The sequence below is a fragment of the Coregonus lavaretus genome (genome assembly GCF_964263955.1).
Source record: "Coregonus lavaretus genome assembly, contig: HAP1_SCAFFOLD_497, whole genome shotgun sequence".
In the NCBI taxonomy this organism is placed as follows: domain Eukaryota; kingdom Metazoa; phylum Chordata; class Actinopteri; order Salmoniformes; family Salmonidae; genus Coregonus; species Coregonus lavaretus.
In genome coordinates, this window is record NW_028157881.1 from 77,501 (window position 1) to 100,000 (window position 22,500).

Here is a 22,500-nt window from a genome sequence, read left to right on the forward strand (position 1 = left end):
GGGCTCCCATTTTGGACTGTGTGTGTGTGTGTGTGCGCGCTGTCCCCCTCTTTTCGAGCCACGTCTACCGACTCGTGGTGGCTTTATGTTGTCCAAATTCCACTATTGCTTGACCCAAAATAATAACGTTCTTACACTTTGCCACTGTCAGATATAGGCCTCCCTCTGTGCGCTAAAAGTGGACGGGACATTAGAATCCTCTAATTAATACTCCCTGTCCACTCGAAGTGGCTCATACTTTCTTACTAAATTGCATACTAAACATTTGTTGTTATATATAACACTACATGGAATGGGCCCATTTTAAGCGGATGTGGGTGGCTCTTAAAAGAGCCTTTGGGTTCGAGTCGGGGTGTTGAGGTTCCGAAGAGAGTGGGTTTAACCGCCGAAACCGTACAGGGTGCGTCCCTGACGTTTCAGAGCGTAGACCACGTCCATGGCGGTAACGGTCTTCCTCTTGGCGTGCTCGGTGTAGGTGACTGCGTCACGGATCACGTTCTCCAGGAACACCTTCAGGACACCGCGGGTCTCCTCGTAGATCAGACCGGAAATACGCTTCACGCCGCCGCGGCGAGCCAGACGGCGGATAGCGGGTTTGGTGATTCCCTGGATGTTATCGCGGAGAACTTTGCGGTGACGCTTGGCGCCTCCTTTTCCGAGTCCCTTGCCGCCTTTGCCTCTTCCGGACATGGTGTGTTCGCTAGTTGAGTTCAAGTGAATGAATGATTTCAGCGCCGGTGCGCGGTGCGCTATTATCTGCGTTTGGTCGACCTGATTGAGGCCGGCGGCACAGAAAGCGCGCCTCTGTTATATGTTCGGAGGCGTTGCAAAGGGGAGGGCGCTCGTTCTAGGGGACTAGGGAGGAGCGATTTCAAAGATGACGTGAAAGCAACTAACGTGCGCGGGAAACATACTCAAATACTGATATAGGCTATGTGGAACACAAGGCCAAACTGTGACAACTGGGAGATCAGCTAGTACACTGTGTCCCTCTCCTCATATTGTTGTTGTTGTTGTTGTTGTTGTTGTTGTTGTTGCACCTGATTCTACTCATTGAGGACTTGGTAATTTAGGTGACAGGTTGTTCAATCAGCTGTGGCTGTCCAGGCCTACAAGAAAAATGGGTCCTGTTGGGGGTAGCCTACTCTACCGCTGGAGTTGGGAAACACTGAAATGGAAGGGGGACACGCAGTGAGCAAAACTCCTAACCACATAAAAACACAGACACTTGAGATCATTAAGAGCTATAAGGAGTCCATCAACTACCTGGTCAGTCAAGTCATATAGGGGGGGATTTCATGGCCACCTGCTGGAGCAGAAGTCATGTTTGCCAACACTGGCCTTAAAATCATTAAATTTAGGAGCTATAAGGAGTCCATCAACTAACTGGTCAGTCAAGTCATATAGGGAGGGATGTCATGGCCACCTGCTGGAGCACAAGTAATGTTTGCCAACACTGGCCTTAAAATCATTAGGAGCTATAAGGAATAAATCAACTCATCATTCAAGTCATATAGGGAGGGATCTTAGCACCACCTGCTGGATCAGAAGTACCCTTCACCGTAGGCACAAGAGAGCCATCATCTCTCAACCGGTGCAATTTCCATAAGTATGTGGTAATAAAACAAACAACGACAGCTCCTCATATAGGCAGTGGTTTCACACATTTTTCTCCAAGATGTTCAAACGTTCATAGATGACCAGCAGGGTCAAATAATAAGCACAGTGGTTGTAGAGGTTGCAACAGGTCAGTCAGTACATCAGGAGTAAATGTCACTTGTTGTTAGTGTTGTAGTTCCTATTTCTACGGTGTTGCCTACCTGCAGCAATCATGATTTACCTGCAGTGTTGATTGCAATTACGTAATTTGTCAACTCATAATAACAGATGTTTTGCAAACCGTTGATGTTTAAATAAATGGATTCCCGGTGTCCGGATACCTTTTCTCTTAAGGGATGTGATTGAGTGAATCCAAAGTAAGTTGGTCTAAATACATAATAGGATGAATCATTCAGGTAAAATAACACAATGTCTATTTGAGTCGAATCAACGTAATATAATCCTTTTTACGTCTCTATCATCTTTACTCAATGTATTGGACCACATCAACTCAACTTACTCAAGCTTATCTACTCATAAAAACAAGCAAAAAGATCTACTCAACAATATGACGTGTGCTTTTGTTGACTGTAATAGCTTGAGTACATTCCACAAAGTCATTTTTTACAGTGTATCTAAAGACACGTTTGTTGTGGTGATGCACTTTTTCTTTGACGTTGAACTTGCATTGAACAGACAAATCCATTTCGTTACAACCCTTTTGTAGTATGACTTAGGAATATTTGTTGATGATCCTAATGTCTATGCGTGAATAGTGATTGGTTGTTGGTGAAATATTGCTGAGAACCCATCATTTCCTGGCCTTTTTTCACTATTGAGCTATTTTGAAACATTTGTTTTGCTATTGGATTCATAATGGTGACCTGGGACAAGTAATTAGTGAAACCAGAGTTCAGCAGTTGCCATTAAAGCGATCGAACCAAGTCATCCTAATAGGCTAGTATTAGCCTAAAGCAGGGTTTCCCAAACTCGGGCCACATTTTGGGAGTTTTTGCCCTAGCACTACACAGCTGATTCAAATAATCAACTCATCATCATCAAGCTGGGAGTATTAGAATCAGTTGTGGAGTGCTAGGGCAAAACGCAAAACGCGCACCCCTTGTGGACCCCAGGACCGCGTTTGGGAAACGCTGGCCTAAAGAGCAAATGCTGAAAGGGACTCACCATGAGGTGCAGTACCCACATTTAACCACAAGATGGCCTCCGTGCTCCATTGTAAAGTTTGGGCCTCTGCATGAGTCTCTCAGCAGCACTGCAACATGGGACTTTCAAAGTAAGTTGGCATGCAATGTTTTTTCTGGACTGCATGCAAGGCTATTATTACACACAACTAATAGTGTCAATTATTCATCTGAACACAATTCTTGTTACTATTCGGCCTATATTATCACTCGTTTCTTTTTCCCCTCCTTTGTAAAGCATTTTACTGTGTTACTATATAGTTCAAAGGAAGTGGATGATGCCAGATGGTTGTGTATATACACACACACAAACATTGAAGCTAGACTTCAGGCAACTAAAAAGGTGCAATACGTAGCTTTTAGACGTGTTAGTGAACAACATACATGGTGGCTAATGTAGAGGTGCGTGTATACATGGAACAATTGTGCCTTTTTGATGGAAATATGGAGGTGGCTCTTAAAAGAGCCTTTGGGGGATATTCGAGTTCAGGTCATCCTCATTTATGCGCGCTCTCCGCGAATACGGCGGGCCAGCTGGATGTCCTTGGGCATGATGGTCACCCGCTTGGCGTGGATGGCGCACAGGTTGGTGTCCTCGAACAGGCCGACCAGGTAAGCCTCGCTAGCCTCCTGTAGGGCCATCACGGCGGAGCTCTGGAAGCGCAGGTCGGTCTTGAAGTCCTGGGCGATTTCTCGCACCAGGCGCTGGAAGGGCAGCTTGCGGATGAGTAGCTCAGTGGACTTCTGGTAACGACGGATCTCTCTCAGAGCCACGGTGCCGGGCCTGTAACGGTGAGGCTTCTTCACACCGCCGGTGGCCGGGGCACTCTTGCGAGCAGCCTTAGTGGCGAGCTGCTTCCTGGGGGCTTTGCCACCGGTGGATTTGCGAGCGGTTTGCTTGGTTCTGGCCATGGCGCTGCTCTGACAGTCGGGAGTATAGCCTCGAAATGCCTATGTGAAGTTTATAAAGCCGGCAGTGGCGCCTGCTGATTGGACACCATCTCCCCACCACCCCGATTGGCCCGTTTCGCAGGCCTCCTCCGTTGGCCATTGGACGGGAGGCCCGGCCTCTCCAAAACTCAAACTCCCGGTGCGCGCGCAATAGGACGCCGCCGGCCCTTTACGCGCAATAATAGTCGCCAAAGTCAAGAGTGACAGCTTATAGGCACGTATCATCTAATGCTAGCCTGCTATGGCAAATGAGGCCAAGTAGGTGTTGTTGTTCATGCAAGGCCTCATGTGGGCACAGAATGTCGAAATAGTTGTGTATACACCCACTCAATGTATTGCGGTCATAGAAAGGTACTTTGCGCTTTTGGAGAGCTAGGTGGTTGGCTCTTAAAAGAGCCTTTGGGGGTTGAGTAGTCAAGTTGAAGTCGCAGTAGCGAATTTACTTGGCTTTGACTGCCTTCTCGGTCTTCTTGGGGAGTAGGACTGCCTGGATGTTGGGCAGCACACCACCCTGAGCGATGGTCACACCGCCGAGCAGTTTGTTCAGCTCCTCGTCGTTACGGACGGCCAGTTGCAGGTGACGGGGGATGATACGAGTCTTCTTGTTGTCACGGGCAGCGTTGCCGGCCAACTCCAGGATCTCAGCAGTCAGGTACTCGAGTACGGCGGCCAGGTAGACTGGTGCGCCAGCGCCCACACGCTCGGCGTAGTTGCCTTTGCGCAGCAGCCTGTGCACACGGCCCACGGGGAACTGGAGGCCAGCACGGGATGAACGGGTCTTTGCCTTCGCCCTGGCCTTGCCTCCGGTTTTGCCTCTTCCGCTCATATTGGTAGCTTGAGAAAGTCACAGAAAGTCTGAATGAGCCGCTCGCCACTTCGAGAGCCGTACATATACCTCGCCACAAGAGGCAACGATTGGCCACCGGGCCGGTGTGGCCTTATCCAATTGGAGCGAGGGACAGACAGATGGACAGACAGACAGCCCTAAGCCGGTTCCCACCCACAGGCAGCGAGTGAGAGGCTACTTTGTTTCCCTCCGACTTTGTTACTTTGTGTCATTTCGCGTGAGCGCCAAAATGTCCGAAATGACATCCACACATTATTTCTCTCCAAATGGGAAACAAACAGCTGGTGAGGGTGCACTCTTGAGTTTGAAATCGAAGCCACTATAGTATTGTTATTGTTATTACATGGCACTTGTAACACATCACAGCACCCTGCCTCTGAACGGGAATAGCCCAGTGGCTCATATATAAAAATGGCTGTTGAGGGTGCACTCGTGAGTTTCAATTCGAAGCCACTATAGTATTGTTATTGTTATTACATGGCACTTGTAACACATCACAGCAGCCTGCCTCTGAACGGGAATAGCCCAGTGGCTCATATATAAAAATGGCTGGTGAGGGTGCACTCGTGAGGTCGAATTTCTGAGCCATTTTGGCCCTCTATTATATGCCTCTCCCTTCGCACACACCCAGAGTGGGACAATGTTGTGTGCGTAAAAGTAGCCTAGTGTGCGTAATTTCTTTTCCACGACAGGTAGTACATGGAAATCAATGCGCTTTCTATGGAAAGAGGTGGGTGGCTCTTAAAAGAGCCTTTTGTGGTACAACATGTATCGAGTAGAACACTGTTTGTAATAGGTTTACTTCTTCTTGGGGGCTGCCTTCTTGGCCTTGGCTGCCTTGGGCTTGGCGGCTTTGGGCTTGGCTGCCTTTGTAGCCTTCTTGGGGCTCTTGGCTGCCTTCTTGGCCGCTGCGGCGGGCTTCTTCACCTTCTTGGGGCTCTTGGCGGCCTTTTTGGGTGTAGCGGGCTTCTTGGCCTTCTTGGGGGACTTCTTTGCGGCGACGGCCTTCTTGGCTGCTACCTTCTTGGGCTTCTTCGCCGCGGCGGGCTTCTTGGCGGCCACCTTCTTTACTTTGGGGACTGCGGCTTTCTTGGCGGGCTTCTTCGCCTCGACGGCTTTCTTGTTGAGCTTGAAGGAGCCGGATGCACCGGTGCCCTTGGTCTGGACCAGGGTACCCTTGGTGACGAGGCTCTTGACTGCGATCTTGACGCGGGAGTTGTTCTTCTCCACGTCGTAGCCGCCTGCCGCCAGCGTCTTCTTGAGTGCGGCCAGGGACACGCCGCTCCTCTCCTTGGAAGCGGTCACAGCCTTGACGATGAGCTCGCCTACGCTGGGTCCCGCTTTCTTGGCCTTGGCTGCTGCCTTCTTCTTGGGTGCCTTTGCCGGCGCGGCGGCGGCGGGTGCTGGTGCGACTTCTGCCATGTCTGTCTGTCGTTTGGTCCGGTACACACACACACACACGGTCTGCGAGGAGTAGTTTGCTGTAGACGCTGTTCTGCGCTATTGAAGCTCCACACCGAGCAGGGGGCTGGCCTTAAACGCGACATGAGAACCATGTAGACTCAAGCCAACCAGCTCGGCTTCTCTGGGCTGGCCAAATGCTCTTTCACTTGTGTTTTCTGTTCGCCTATATCGGCCCAAAAGTCACCGACGGAGCCGTGTTTTTGCTCCAAAAGCGAACGGCCCAGCGAGCAGACTTGTCTCCGTTCAGAATAAAGTCATGTGGGCCGCGGAAGGGCCGTGCATTTTGTTGCGACTCGCTCAAAATCTCAACGTTGGACTGTCGGGTGGAGCGGTGCGCACTGGTTTTCCTGTGCTATTTGTCTCCTAAATGGGCTAAAAGTGCATCCGATTGCCAGCAGCACTTGTTGTGTAGTGAGCCGAGATGTCTGGCAAGGGAATCAAATGGTTTGGGGTCCCCTGTTGTGGTCCAGGGTGTTTTAAAGAAGTGCTCTTTTGGGGACCTTAAAACACATACACCTGTGAGGCCTGGCTGAGACGAGAGTTGTACTTCAAGTTTCAAGTTGTATTCGTCGTATGTACAGGATCCACATGGTATAAACTGTCCTACGACATGCTTACTTGCACTGTGTGTGTATTAGTACTTTTTGTGCACTGGCAGTGTGTGTGTTGTTGTTGTATTTGTAGGCTACTATTTCTACACAGTGAGATTGTGTGTTGTCTTCCCCTCCCTTCTGGTAGGTAGGTAGGTAGGTAGGTAGGTAGGTAGGTAGGTTGGCTGTCTCTACTAATATATTGTTCACCTGCTTGACTCCGCAGCGTGACTCGGCTCGGTCTTTGTGTCTGTGGGTCTTGGTGTCTGGCTGGCGCTATGGAGGCTGGCGCCCCATGGGCTATGGCGCGTTGATATAGGCCTCGATAGAGGGAGTCTCTCACTCTCTCTCTCTCTCTCTCTCACTCACTCACTCACACTCTCTCTCTCTCTCTCTCTCTCTCTCCCCAAGTGGGACAAGGGCTGCATATGTGGTTGGACTGGGAGAAGAGTCCCAGCAGGTGCATGCGGGTCAGAAGGCTGATTGCGGCCTCTTTTCTTTTCCCTGTTGTATAGTCTCTCTCTCTCAGTCTCAGAGTCTCTCTCTCTCTCTCTCTCTCTCTCTCACTCACTCACTCACTCACACTCTCTCTCTCTCTCTCTCACTCACTCACACTCTCTCTCTCACTCACTCACACTCTCTCTCTCTCTCACTCACTCACTCACACTCTCTCTCTCACTCACTCACACTCTCTCTCTCTCTCACTCACTCACTCACACTCTCTCTCTCACTCACTCACACTCTCTCTCTCTCTCTCTCTCTCTCTCTCACTCACTCACACTCTCTCTCTCACTCACTCACACTCTCTCTCTCTCTCACTCACTCACTCACACTCTCTCTCTCACTCACTCACTCACTCACTCACACTCTCTCTCTCTCTCTCTCTCTCTCTCTCTCACTCACTCACACTCTCACTCACACTCTCTCTCTCTCTCTCACTCACTCACTCACACTCTCTCTCTCACTCACTCACACTCTCTCTCTCTCTCTCTCTCTCTCTCTCACTCACTCACACTCTCTCTCTCACTCACTCAGTCTCTCTCTCTCTCACTCACTCACTCAGTCTCTCTCTCTCTCTCACTCACTCACTCACTCACTCACTCACTCACTCACTCACTCACACTCTCTCTCTCTCTCACTCTCTCTCTCTCTCTCTCTCTCTCTCTCTCTCACTCACTCACTCACTCACTCACTCACTCACTCTCTCACTCACTCACTCACACTCTCTCTCTCTCTCTCTCTCTCTCACTCACTCACTCACTCACTCACTCACTCACACTCTCTCTCTCTCTCACTCTCTCTCTCTCTCTCTCTCTCTCTCTCTCTCTCTCACTCACTCAGTCTCTCTCTCACTCTCTCTCTCTCTCTCATTGGAATCCACTACTGCTCCAACGACTATCACACTCACTAACTCCTTCACTGTGTTATACTGTGACTTGGCCTACAGACACATTCATATCCCCACTTTGTCACGTGGAAGCCACTGCCTTTTATCCTGTTGCCTCGTGAGTGTAGTAGGAAGGAAAATACACTACGTGGACATTTTGAGTCATGTAGCAGACGCTCTTATCGATTAGTTACCGGAGTGTAACTCCAGTTCTATGAGTGGAGCGGAGCCCCATAGGGGAGCTATGCTCCTAGTGGTTTACCCTCTGCCCTAAGGCAGATGCAGCCTGAAGCAAAATTATGCACACACCTACAGCCAATAGGAGTACAGGTGTCCCTATATAAGGAACCCCGTTCCCTCAATCTGCCTCCCGAGATATTATCTTCAGCGAGACTAGAGAGGGTCGGTAGGGCCTTAAGTCCTATGGGGCTCCGCTCCACTCATAGAACTGGAGTTACACTCCGGTAACTAATCGTTCTATATCGTGGAGCTCCGCCCCATAGGGGAGCTATGCTCCTAGTGGTTTAAGGCGGAGCGAAACGCTCCAAAATGTACTCCCTGCCGAGCCTAACACTTCCCATTAAAAAATGAAAAGGTCAAGCCCAGCAATGGCTGCAACCAATTCCCGCAGTACTGCGACTAAAAACCCATCAGGGCGTCACAATATACCGCGTCATCGGTTATAGACCCGCCCCATCTAGCTCAATGACAATGTCAATGGCTATTGGGCAGATCAATAGAATAGACGCCGTGCTAATCTGACTAGCAGATAGCCGTGCCTCAATATTCTATGGAACAAAATATACCAGTCATACTAAACTGAACCTCAGATAGATGACCTCACATTCTGTCCACTCAATACATGTTTCTATATGCTGACACTGTCAGCCAGGAGACATGCCACAGAATATGCTCTTCATCCGAAGCGGACCTGATAGAGACCAGTCTATCATCCTGCTTCTCCCTCCTCTACCTCAAGATTCCCCTTCAGCTGTGCTGAGTGCAATCGAGATTGGAGTTTAAAAGGCTTATTCTTGACATAAGTCTTCCTAACCAGAGCGGACCTGATTGGAACCTGTCCAAGGTCCTGCTCTGTCCTCCTTTTCTAGCTCAAGAACGCCTTTCAGCTCTGCTGAAATTCGATCGAACAAAAGAGTTAGAAAACATGTCCATAATATGTTACTTCTAATAAAAGCGGACTTATGAACTTATTCACAATCCTGCTTTCTTTCTCTATTCTGCTCATGATCTCCCTTCAGCCACGCTGAGTACAGACCGAGCCAAAGAGTTAGAAGACATATCCAACAGATAGAAACGGATAAAAGGAGACGGTGTCGACCATGACGCTGCTCTACAAATATCCTCTACCTCTGTTCCTCTGAAAAGAGCAGTAGAAGCTGCTACTCCACGAGTGGAGTGCGCTCTAATACCCTGAGGCGGTTGTTGCCCCGCCGCCTCGTACGCCGTCTCAATGCCTTCACAAAGCCAATGAGACAAACGCTGTTTTGAAAGTGGTCTACCCAATGCAGCCGCACCGTGACACACAAACAGCTGAGGCGATGACCTAACCGCCGCTGTGCGCCTAACGTAACACGCCAAAGCGCGTACTGGACACAGACAGTGAAGCTTTTCCTCACTCCTCTCCCCATGGGGAGGGGGATGAAAAGCCCACAATTCCACGATCTGCGATCTATATGCACTGTTAATAACCTTCGGCACAAATGCCGGGTTAGGACGTAACACCGCTCTGCTCAAATCGCCATTAATGGCAAGGCAGTCGGGTCTCGTCGACAGTGCACACAAATCGCTGACTCGTTTAGCAGTAGTCAAGGTGAGCAACAGCGCCGTCTTGATAGACAGCATCTTGAGGGGTATTTGATTCAATGGCTCGAACGGCGACTTACATAGCGCTTCGAGAACCAATGCCAAATCCCACTTGGGCAGCGTAGCTCTAGGTCTTGGCCTAAGCCTTTGCGTTCCCAATAGGAAACGTTTCACTAAAGGGTGACTGAAAACACTTTTTCCGTTAAAACCTTCATGACCAGCTGAAATTGCCGCTGCAAACACTCGAATAGTGGAGGGCGATTTCTGCTTATCAAACATAGACTGTAGGAATGAGAGCACACTCTCTACCTGACAGCTCATGGGGTCCACGTCCTGTGTATCACACCATCGTGAGAAAACGTTCCATCTGCTGGTATACACCCTAGAAGTGGAACCGGCTCTTGCGCCCTGTATTGTTCTGATCACTGCATCAGACAACCCACGGCGCTTTAACCTGTCCCATTCAGGAACCAAGCCTTCAGTGGTTGGCCGATTATGGGCCATTGCCCTATCGAGCCTCCCGCCTGAGTCAACGCGTCTCGTTGATGTGGAATTGGCCAGGGTGGCGCAATCAACATCTGACTCATCTCTGCAAACCACGGAGCCCCCGGGCGATCGGGCGCTATCAGTATCACTGACAGCTCCTCTGACCTCACCCTGGCTAGCAGTGGGAGAATGCAAGACAGCGGAGGGAATGCATACAGGAGAACTTTCGGCCACAGGTAGTGCGCGAATGCGTCTATGGCGGTTCGTCCTGGTTTCTCAGAGAGAACCATAGGGGACACTGCGCGTTCACACGTGACGCGAACAGGTCCACCTCGGCTCTCCCGAATTGTTCCCAAATCTGTAGAACAATGTCCGGGTGCAGACACCACTCGTCGTCTCGAGGACCCCCTCTTGACATGAGGTCTGCCCCTACGTTCAAGTAGCCCGGAATGTGTGCTGCTCTCAACGAGCGAAGGTGCTTGTGAGCCCACAGCCACAATTCCACTGCCGCCCGATGAAGGGCAGGAGACCTGACCCCTCCCTGGCGGTTTATGTGAGCTACTGTGGTTCGGTTGTCTGACCAGACCAACACATCGCGACCCCGAAGGGTAGACGCGAAGTGGGTCAAGACCAGTCGCACCGTTTCCAACTCTAGGAGGTTGATGTGACGACCTGATTGAGGCCATGCACCTCCTATCGCTTGAGACTGACATGTCCCTCCCCATCCAGTCAGAGAGGCATCTGTAAACACTGGAATGTAGGATGACACCTTGCCCATCGGGACTCCGTGCGTGAGAACGCACGGGTTCCGCCAATAGTCCAGGTCTGCTCTTAGCGAGAGAGGAACCACCACCAACCGATGACGTTGACGCACTGGGTCTAGTCTTAGTTGGGCGAACCACCGCTGTGCTTTGCGCATGTGCAGAAGCCCTAGCGGGACCACAGAGTGGGCTGCCGACATGAGACCCAAAAGTGACATGATCGATAGCGCCGTTACTGTGTGATTCGGACGACACTTCCTCAGGGCTAGTAACAATGCTGCCCTTCGAGGGTCCGAAATTCGCGCCCTCATCATTACAGTGTCTAGCTGTAGTCCCAGGTAGACAATCTGATGACTGGGCCAGGGTGCGCTCTTTTTCCAATTCACAGCAAACCCCAGACGCGTGAGATGAATCACTGTCTGTGTCGTGTGTGTGAACGCCAGCTCTGCTGACGGGGCGAGAATCAGCAGGTCGTCTAGGTAGGCTAATAGCCTTATCCCTTGACGACGCAGCGGTTCCAATGCCGCCTCCACACATTTGGAAAACGTTCGAGGTGCCAGGGCGTACCCAAACGGCATCCTCGTGAACTCGTACGCCACCCCTTGAAAGGCGAACCGCAGAAACTTTCTGTGGCGCGATTGTATCGGCACATGAAAGTACGCGTCCTTTAGGTCTATGCTTGTACAAAAATCTCCCTTCTGAACACATTCCAGTAGGCGTTTTGTCGTCAGCATTCGGAAGGGCCGTTTGGTTATGCTCTCGTTGAGAATGCGTAAATCCAAAATCGGCCTCACTCCCCCCGTCTTTTTTTGGCACTAGGAAATAGGGCGAGTAAAGCCCCTTGTTCCTTTGCTCTCGGGGAACTACTGTGACCGCCTCCTTCGCCAAAAGTTCCGTAATCTCTGATCTCAGAGCGGCTACTTTGTCTGGCGTTTTCATCACCGTTTCCACCACTCCCTTGAACGGGGGTGGGGTCCGATGGAATTGGAGGGCATAACCCTTCTCTAACGTCTGTTCTAGCCAGCGTGAGAGGGTACAGCTTCGACGCCACTGCCAGCAATGCAGAGACAGCGGGTGCGCACGAAGCTGTGGTGCGTCCAGTAGGAAGGACCTGTATTCCTCTATGGCCCTCGCCGCCGCTATTCCCCAGCACTGGGTTGGTGGAATAGCCCAAGTCGGGCCCCCCTTGAAAGGGAGAGGATACGTCAGCTCGTTCTGGGTGAGTCGGGGGCTTTGATACGTTGGTTACGACCGTAACTCCAGTAATCTTGCCCTCCAGGAACGCAGCACGGGTCTGAACTGCGCTGTCTGAGGTACTGGCCTGAGACAGAGCGCTCTGCCCGGAAAGCGATTGCGTCATCATGTCATTGTCTGACTGAGACTGCCGCTTAACATGAGACTCATCCTTTACAGAATTCAATAGAATCTGAAAGGTGTGATCTCTGACTGACACCACACGGTGGTGCCACAATGCCTCTTTACTGGTCTTAGGCGACTGTTCAACGACACACTCAATATGTGGTGAGCTGCGCTCATAGCCATGGGCATTGACACGTTCAGAATAATTCGGAGGCGTCCATACCTTGGTTATACCTGTAACCCTGGTATTCCCGCTCTCCGTGAACGTCGCACGGGTCTGATCTGCGCTGACTGAGGCATTAGCCTGCAGCAAGGCGTCATTCCCGGCTAGCGGCTGCGTCTTCATGTCACATTGGGACAGAGACAGCTGCCTGCTGAATGTGAGGTATCCTGAGATAAGCCAAGACGGTGTCTTGGTATCTTTCCTCCCTTCACCTCCTGTGTGCGTTCAGCTCTGCACCTCTGGTGGGCTGAACTACGCTCAGTGTGGTGAGTATTAGCGCGTTCAGAAGAAGTGGGGGCGCCGATACACTGGGAAACTTCGTCACCGTGGTAATCGGGCCCTCCGTGAACGCAGCATGGGTCTGAATCGCACTAACCGAGACCTTAGTCTGCGATAGTGCGCCATCCCCAACTAGCGGCTGCGTCATCATGTCTCCTGACTGAGACTGCAGCCTGCTATGAGAGGCACTCACTACAGTACTCCTTGGAGTCTGTAATGTGAGTTCTCTTTGAGATAAACCAAGACGGCGTCTAGGTATTATTCCTCCTTTCACCTCCTGTGTGCGTTCAGCTCTGCACCCCTGGTGGGCTGAACTACACTCAGTGTGGTGAGCCTGGGCGCGTTCAGGAAAAGGTGGGGGCGCCGATACACTGGGCACCTTCGTGACCGTGGTAATCGGGCCCTTCTTGAACGCAGCATGGGTCTGGGTCGTACTAACAGAGACCTTAGTCTGTGATAGTGCGCCACCCCCAATGTGGTTATTATCAGCGCGTTCTGAGAGAAACGGGGGCGCCGATACGTGGTTACGCCCGTAACCGTAGTAATCAGGCCCTCCGTGAACGCAGCACGGGTCTGAACTGCACTGACTGAGGCGTTAGCCTGAGACAGAGCGCCGTCCCGGATAGCGGTCGCGTCATCATGCCATTATCTGGCTGAGACTGCAGCCTGCTATGTGAGACACTCACTACGGCACTCCTAGGAGTCTGTAAAGTGAGGTCCTATAAGGTACACTTAATACCTTTTATATACCTGCCTTATGTGTGCATTCAGCAACGCACCATGGTGGGCTGAGCTGCACTCATAGTGGTAAGAGAGAGAGCGAGAGTGAGGAAGGTCGAACGCTCTCGGATGTATTATGGAAAAGGGGGCTCTTTCTTGACAGTGTCAAGTAGAGCCAACTCTTTATTACACACATCAACAAAAAACATTCTCCTCCATACACTCAACGGTAGAGTGGGGGGGGACAGTGGGCTCGGTCACAGCAGGCGCTGTGCCGTCTTCCGTTCTCTCCCCCTCGCCTGTCATAAACGGCGTCTCTTCTGGCCGCCCTTCGGGTGATGCCAGGATGACGCTTTAATGACCTCTCTCGCCGGCACCTCTGGCGCTGCAGGGGGGGGGCGAGGCCCGCTCCCTTGCTGCTGGAGGCCGCCGTCTGACGCCAAGCTGTAGCGAGAGTAACGGCCGCCCTTCCTCATATCCACTTCCGGGTTGGAGGGAATGGGGGGCAGCTTAATCTCCCGCTGTTTAGCAGCCCACTCAATGAGACCTGAGAATTCAGGCACAGAGAGGCTGTGGCGTCATCATCCAGGGATGTAATGACCTCACAATTTCCCGAAGGAAAAGGGGTGTTAAACATCTGGGTCAGTGTAATGAATTGTTCCAATAGAATATTCATTTCTTCCCCAATAGCCCTGTCATCTCCTGAGTCAGTGCCCTCAGATGATGCCTCAGCTGAGACTAACACTGATAGCACATCCTCAAGAGGAATATCCTCCCTAAAAATGCCCAATGCTGCTTCCACTCCTTCAAAAAAGGAGGGCGCAGCTGGCGCATAGTGGGGGATTGATGAAGCTGTCCCTGGCGTGCTGTGCCTCTCAACCCACGAAACAGTGTCGGGGGGGGTCGACAGCCGCCAAGGGGAACAGCGACATTGAGCTCTGAAAAGAGCTTTTGTTAAATGCTTACCTTGGATAAGCTAGGTGTGCTCATTGTAGGAAGACGTTGATGGCTGGATATCAACGACGAGATCTTCCTGAGTCTTCTATGGCTTCTTCAATTCTAGTCCAGTCGCTGAAGATAATGGGAGGCAGATTGAGGGAACGGGGTTCCTTATATAGGGACACCTGTACTCCTATTGGCTGTAGGTGTGTGCATAATTTTGCTTCAGGCTGCATCTGCCTTAGGGCAGAGGGTAAACCACTAGGAGCATAGCTCCCCTATGGGGCGGAGCTCCACGATATAGAACCAGAGCCACTTACAGGTAAGTGAGTGCGTACATTTTCATACTGGCCCCCCGTGGGAAACGAACCCGCAACCCTGGCGTTGCAAGCGCTGTGCTCTACCAACTGAGCTACAGGGGACTATATGGATGATGTGACCTTGACCGGAAATGACCTGTAGGCCAAAAGGGCTACGTTCATATATATATATATATATATAAAAAATATACATTCATATTATTCACCACCTTTTTATTCTTGCCATCATCATTCTCGTTCACATCATTAGGGTATAGTCCAATGATGGAGCATCCATTCACTCCATCCGTGTCCTACCGATTCAGGAAGTCAACTCAAAATGACTATCTGCTCATTAGACGATAAAGGGAATTTATTTCCAATCAAACCCAACAGACTGCCTTTTTGATTTATTTATTTACACCCTTTGTCAAATGGTGCCATTTTACATTGCCTTCACCTGGAATAGAGCCCGACAAACATGGGTTACTATTCAGCGCGCAAAGACACCAAAAAAGGCAAATGATACAATGTAGCCGCTCTCTGAGCCGGCGCGCGCCGCCCATTAAACAATGATACAATGTAGCCGCTCTCCGAGGCGGCGCGCGCCGCCCATTAAACAATGATACAATGTAACGCAGCCTACCTACGCATTCATTCGGTGGCGATGGAATTGCTTTTTTTACTGACAGAGTGGGTGGCTCTTAAAAGAGCCTTTGGGTTAGTAGAGCAGTCCAAATGCGCTGTTTACTTGGAGCTGGTGTACTTGGTTACGGCCTTGGTGCCCTCGGACACGGCGTGTTTGGCAAGTTCACCGGGGAGCAGCAGGCGCACCGCGGTCTGGATCTCCCTGGAGGTGATGGTAGAACGCTTGTTGTAGTGGGCCAGGCGAGAGGACTCTCCGGCGATACGCTCGAAGATGTCGTTCACGAAGGAGTTCATGATTCCCATGGCCTTGGAGGAGATGCCGGTGTCGGGGTGGACCTGCTTCAGGACTTTGTACACGTAGATGGCGTAACTCTCCTTCCTGGACTTTCTGCGCTTCTTGCCGCCCTTCCCTGCGGTCTTGGTGACGGCTTTCTTGGAGCCCTTCTTGGGCGCTGACTTTGCTGGCTCGGGCATGATGATGTCTCGTTGCTTCTCAGAAACGAATGAGGGGGTGAAGGGCGCTTACCCGTCTTATGAAGAGGAAGCTAAGCAAAGTCAGCGGCCGTAGACACTCCCCTGCTTGCTTGCTCCCTCCCTCCCTCCCTCCCTCCCTCCCTCCCTCCCTCCCTCCCTCCCTCCCTCCCTCCCTCCTCTCTATAGCCTATGCTCTGTGACCGATGGGGAATTGTGTGTTTCAAAAGGGGGGCTTTAATAGGTGTCCAAATGGCACGATTGTTGTGCCAAATAATGCTGGTGATAGAATTGCCCACTTTGGCACCGTCAGACATAGGGCTCCCATTTTGGACTGTGTGTGTGTGTGTGTGCGCGCTGTCCCCCTCTTTTCGAGCCACGTCTACCGACTCGTGGTGGCTTTATGTTGTCCAAATTCCACTATTGCTTGACCCAAAATAATAACGTTCTTACACTTTGCCACTGTCAGATATAGGCCTCCCTCTGTGCGCTAAAAGTGGACGGGACATTAGAATCCTCTAATTAATACTCCCTGTCCACTCGAAGTGGCTCATACTTTCTTACTAAATTGCATACTAAACATTTGTTGTTATATATAACACTACATGGAATGGGCCCATTTTAAGCGGATGTGGGTGGCTCTTAAAAGAGCCTTTGGGTTCGAGTCGGGGTGTTGAGGTTCCGAAGAGAGTGGGTTTAACCGCCGAAACCGTACAGGGTGCGTCCCTGACGTTTCAGAGCGTAGACCACGTCCATGGCGGTAACGGTCTTCCTCTTGGCGTGCTCGGTGTAGGTGACTGCGTCACGGATCACGTTCTCCAGGAACACCTTCAGGACACCGCGGGTCTCCTCGTAGATCAGACCGGAAATACGCTTCACGCCGCCGCGGCGAGCCAGACGGCGGATAGCGGGTTTGGTGATTCCCTGGATGTTATCGCGGAGAACTTTGCGGTGACGCTTGGCGCCTCCTTTTCCGAGTCCCTTGCCGCCTTTGCCTCTTCCGGACATGGTGTGTTCGCTAGTTGAGTTCAAGTGAATGAATGATTTCAGCGCCGGTGCGCGGTGCGCTATTATCTGCGTTTGGTCGACCTGATTGAGGCCGGCGGCACAGAAAGCGCGCCTCTGTTATATGTTCGGAGGCGTTGCAAAGGGGAGGGCGCTCGTTCTAGGGGACTAGGGAGGAGCGATTTCAAAGATGACGTGAAAGCAACTAACGTGCGCGGGAAACATACTCAAATACTGATATAGGCTATGTGGAACACAAGGCCAAACTGTGACAACTGGGAGATCAGCTAGTACACTGTGTCCCTCTCCTCATATTGTTGTTGTTGTTGTTGTTGTTGTTGTTGTTGTTGCACCTGATTCTACTCATTGAGGACTTGGTAATTTAGGTGACAGGTTGTTCAATCAGCTGTGGCTGTCCAGGCCTACAAGAAAAATGGGTCCTGTTGGGGGTAGCCTACTCTACCGCTGGAGTTGGGAAACACTGAAATGGAAGGGGGACACGCAGTGAGCAAAACTCCTAACCACATAAAAACACAGACACTTGAGATCATTAAGAGCTATAAGGAGTCCATCAACTACCTGGTCAGTCAAGTCATATAGGGGGGGATTTCATGGCCACCTGCTGGAGCAGAAGTCATGTTTGCCAACACTGGCCTTAAAATCATTAAATTTAGGAGCTATAAGGAGTCCATCAACTAACTGGTCAGTCAAGTCATATAGGGAGGGATGTCATGGCCACCTGCTGGAGCACAAGTAATGTTTGCCAACACTGGCCTTAAAATCATTAGGAGCTATAAGGAATAAATCAACTCATCATTCAAGTCATATAGGGAGGGATCTTAGCACCACCTGCTGGATCAGAAGTACCCTTCACCGTAGGCACAAGAGAGCCATCATCTCTCAACCGGTGCAATTTCCATAAGTATGTGGTAATAAAACAAACAACGACAGCTCCTCATATAGGCAGTGGTTTCACACATTTTTCTCCAAGATGTTCAAACGTTCATAGATGACCAGCAGGGTCAAATAATAAGCACAGTGGTTGTAGAGGTTGCAACAGGTCAGTCAGTACATCAGGAGTAAATGTCACTTGTTGTTAGTGTTGTAGTTCCTATTTCTACGGTGTTGCCTACCTGCAGCAATCATGATTTACCTGCAGTGTTGATTGCAATTACGTAATTTGTCAACTCATAATAACAGATGTTTTGCAAACCGTTGATGTTTAAATAAATGGATTCCCGGTGTCCGGATACCTTTTCTCTTAAGGGATGTGATTGAGTGAATCCAAAGTAAGTTGGTCTAAATACATAATAGGATGAATCATTCAGGTAAAATAACACAATGTCTATTTGAGTCGAATCAACGTAATATAATCCTTTTTACGTCTCTATCATCTTTACTCAATGTATTGGACCACATCAACTCAACTTACTCAAGCTTATCTACTCATAAAAACAAGCAAAAAGATCTACTCAACAATATGACGTGTGCTTTTGTTGACTGTAATAGCTTGAGTACATTCCACAAAGTCATTTTTTACAGTGTATCTAAAGACACGTTTGTTGTGGTGATGCACTTTTTCTTTGACGTTGAACTTGCATTGAACAGACAAATCCATTTCGTTACAACCCTTTTGTAGTATGACTTAGGAATATTTGTTGATGATCCTAATGTCTATGCGTGAATAGTGATTGGTTGTTGGTGAAATATTGCTGAGAACCCATCATTTCCTGGCCTTTTTTCACTATTGAGCTATTTTGAAACATTTGTTTTGCTATTGGATTCATAATGGTGACCTGGGACAAGTAATTAGTGAAACCAGAGTTCAGCAGTTGCCATTAAAGCGATCGAACCAAGTCATCCTAATAGGCTAGTATTAGCCTAAAGCAGGGTTTCCCAAACTCGGGCCACATTTTGGGAGTTTTTGCCCTAGCACTACACAGCTGATTCAAATAATCAACTCATCATCATCAAGCTGGGAGTATTAGAATCAGTTGTGGAGTGCTAGGGCAAAACGCAAAACGCGCACCCCTTGTGGACCCCAGGACCGCGTTTGGGAAACGCTGGCCTAAAGAGCAAATGCTGAAAGGGACTCACCATGAGGTGCAGTACCCACATTTAACCACAAGATGGCCTCCGTGCTCCATTGTAAAGTTTGGGCCTCTGCATGAGTCTCTCAGCAGCACTGCAACATGGGACTTTCAAAGTAAGTTGGCATGCAATGTTTTTTCTGGACTGCATGCAAGGCTATTATTACACACAACTAATAGTGTCAATTATTCATCTGAACACAATTCTTGTTACTATTCGGCCTATATTATCACTCGTTTCTTTTTCCCCTCCTTTGTAAAGCATTTTACTGTGTTACTATATAGTTCAAAGGAAGTGGATGATGCCAGATGGTTGTGTATATACACACACACAAACATTGAAGCTAGACTTCAGGCAACTAAAAAGGTGCAATACGTAGCTTTTAGACGTGTTAGTGAACAACATACATGGTGGCTAATGTAGAGGTGCGTGTATACATGGAACAATTGTGCCTTTTTGATGGAAATATGGAGGTGGCTCTTAAAAGAGCCTTTGGGGGATATTCGAGTTCAGGTCATCCTCATTTATGCGCGCTCTCCGCGAATACGGCGGGCCAGCTGGATGTCCTTGGGCATGATGGTCACCCGCTTGGCGTGGATGGCGCACAGGTTGGTGTCCTCGAACAGGCCGACCAGGTAAGCCTCGCTAGCCTCCTGTAGGGCCATCACGGCGGAGCTCTGGAAGCGCAGGTCGGTCTTGAAGTCCTGGGCGATTTCTCGCACCAGGCGCTGGAAGGGCAGCTTGCGGATGAGTAGCTCAGTGGACTTCTGGTAACGACGGATCTCTCTCAGAGCCACGGTGCCGGGCCTGTAACGGTGAGGCTTCTTCACACCGCCGGTGGCCGGGGCACTCTTGCGAGCAGCCTTAGTGGCGAGCTGCTTCCTGGGGGCTTTGCCACCGGTGGATTTGCGAGCGGTTTGCTTGGTTCTGGCCATGGCGCTGCTCTGACAGTCGGGAGTATAGCCTCGAAATGCCTATGTGAAGTTTATAAAGCCGGCAGTGGCGCCTGCTGATTGGACACCATCTCCCCACCACCCCGATTGGCCCGTTTCGCAGGCCTCCTCCGTTGGCCATTGGACGGGAGGCCCGGCCTCTCCAAAACTCAAACTCCCGGTGCGCGCGCAATAGGACGCCGCCGGCCCTTTACGCGCAATAATAGTCGCCAAAGTCAAGAGTGACAGCTTATAGGCACGTATCATCTAATGCTAGCCTGCTATGGCAAATGAGGCCAAGTAGGTGTTGTTGTTCATGCAAGGCCTCATGTGGGCACAGAATGTCGAAATAGTTGTGTATACACCCACTCAATGTATTGCGGTCATAGAAAGGTACTTTGCGCTTTTGGAGAGCTAGGTGGTTGGCTCTTAAAAGAGCCTTTGGGGGTTGAGTAGTCAAGTTGAAGTCGCAGTAGCGAATTTACTTGGCTTTGACTGCCTTCTCGGTCTTCTTGGGGAGTAGGACTGCCTGGATGTTGGGCAGCACACCACCCTGAGCGATGGTCACACCGCCGAGCAGTTTGTTCAGCTCCTCGTCGTTACGGACGGCCAGTTGCAGGTGACGGGGGATGATACGAGTCTTCTTGTTGTCACGGGCAGCGTTGCCGGCCAACTCCAGGATCTCAGCAGTCAGGTACTCGAGTACGGCGGCCAGGTAGACTGGTGCGCCAGCGCCCACACGCTCGGCGTAGTTGCCTTTGCGCAGCAGCCTGTGCACACGGCCCACGGGGAACTGGAGGCCAGCACGGGATGAACGGGTCTTTGCCTTCGCCCTGGCCTTGCCTCCGGTTTTGCCTCTTCCGCTCATATTGGTAGCTTGAGAAAGTCACAGAAAGTCTGAATGAGCCGCTCGCCACTTCGAGAGCCGTACATATACCTCGCCACAAGAGGCAACGATTGGCCACCGGGCCGGTGTGGCCTTATCCAATTGGAGCGAGGGACAGACAGATGGACAGACAGACAGCCCTAAGCCGGTTCCCACCCACAGGCAGCGAGTGAGAGGCTACTTTGTTTCCCTCCGACTTTGTTACTTTGTGTCATTTCGCGTGAGCGCCAAAATGTCCGAAATGACATCCACACATTATTTCTCTCCAAATGGGAAACAAACAGCTGGTGAGGGTGCACTCTTGAGTTTGAAATCGAAGCCACTATAGTATTGTTATTGTTATTACATGGCACTTGTAACACATCACAGCAGCCTGCCTCTGAACGGGAATAGCCCAGTGGCTCATATATAAAAATGGCTGTTGAGGGTGCACTCGTGAGTTTCAATTCGAAGCCACTATAGTATTGTTATTGTTATTACATGGCACTTGTAACACATCACAGCAGCCTGCCTCTGAACGGGAATAGCCCAGTGGCTCATATATAAAAATGGCTGGTGAGGGTGCACTCGTGAGGTCGAATTTCTGAGCCATTTTGGCCCTCTATTATATGCCTCTCCCTTCGCACACACCCAGAGTGGGACAATGTTGTGTGCGTAAAAGTAGCCTAGTGTGCGTAATTTCTTTTCCACGACAGGTAGTACATGGAAATCAATGCGCTTTCTATGGAAAGAGGTGGGTGGCTCTTAAAAGAGCCTTTTGTGGTACAACATGTATCGAGTAGAACACTGTTTGTAATAGGTTTACTTCTTCTTGGGGGCTGCCTTCTTGGCCTTGGCTGCCTTGGGCTTGGCGGCTTTGGGCTTGGCTGCCTTTGTAGCCTTCTTGGGGCTCTTGGCTGCCTTCTTGGCCGCTGCGGCGGGCTTCTTCACCTTCTTGGGGCTCTTGGCGGCCTTTTTGGGTGTAGCGGGCTTCTTGGCCTTCTTGGGGGACTTCTTTGCGGCGACGGCCTTCTTGGCTGCTACCTTCTTGGGCTTCTTCGCCGCGGCGGGCTTCTTGGCGGCCACCTTCTTTACTTTGGGGACTGCGGCTTTCTTGGCGGGCTTCTTCGCCTCGACGGCTTTCTTGTTGAGCTTGAAGGAGCCGGATGCACCGGTGCCCTTGGTCTGGACCAGGGTACCCTTGGTGACGAGGCTCTTGACTGCGATCTTGACGCGGGAGTTGTTCTTCTCCACGTCGTAGCCGCCTGCCGCCAGCGTCTTCTTGAGTGCGGCCAGGGACACGCCGCTCCTCTCCTTGGAAGCGGTCACAGCCTTGACGATGAGCTCGCCTACGCTGGGTCCCGCTTTCTTGGCCTTGGCTGCTGCCTTCTTCTTGGGTGCCTTTGCCGGCGCGGCGGCGGCGGGTGCTGGTGCGACTTCTGCCATGTCTGTCTGTCGTTTGGTCCGGTACACACACACACACACGGTCTGCGAGGAGTAGTTTGCTGTAGACGCTGTTCTGCGCTATTGAAGCTCCACACCGAGCAGGGGGCTGGCC

At 50.7% G+C, this 22,500-nt stretch overlaps 2 protein-coding genes across 2 annotated transcripts; both read right to left on the reverse strand.

Annotated features, from left to right (window-relative positions):
* Positions 1 to 4,191: 4,191 nt before the first annotated feature.
* LOC311124758 (histone H2A) lies at positions 4,192 to 4,578 on the reverse strand (the record flags this gene model as incomplete). Its single annotated transcript, XM_084198859.1, has 1 exon — positions 4,192 to 4,578. One exon carries the CDS (start codon positions 4,576 to 4,578, stop codon positions 4,192 to 4,194), a length of 387 nt encoding a protein of 128 aa, XP_084054985.1.
* Positions 4,579 to 21,764: 17,186 nt separating this feature from the next.
* LOC311124746 (histone H1-like) lies at positions 21,765 to 22,388 on the reverse strand (the record flags this gene model as incomplete). The annotated part of the gene is made up of 1 exon (XM_084198848.1): positions 21,765 to 22,388. The coding sequence occupies one exon, from the start codon at positions 22,386 to 22,388 to the stop codon at positions 21,765 to 21,767; it is 624 nt and encodes a 207-aa protein (XP_084054974.1).
* Positions 22,389 to 22,500: the final 112 nt, after the last annotated feature.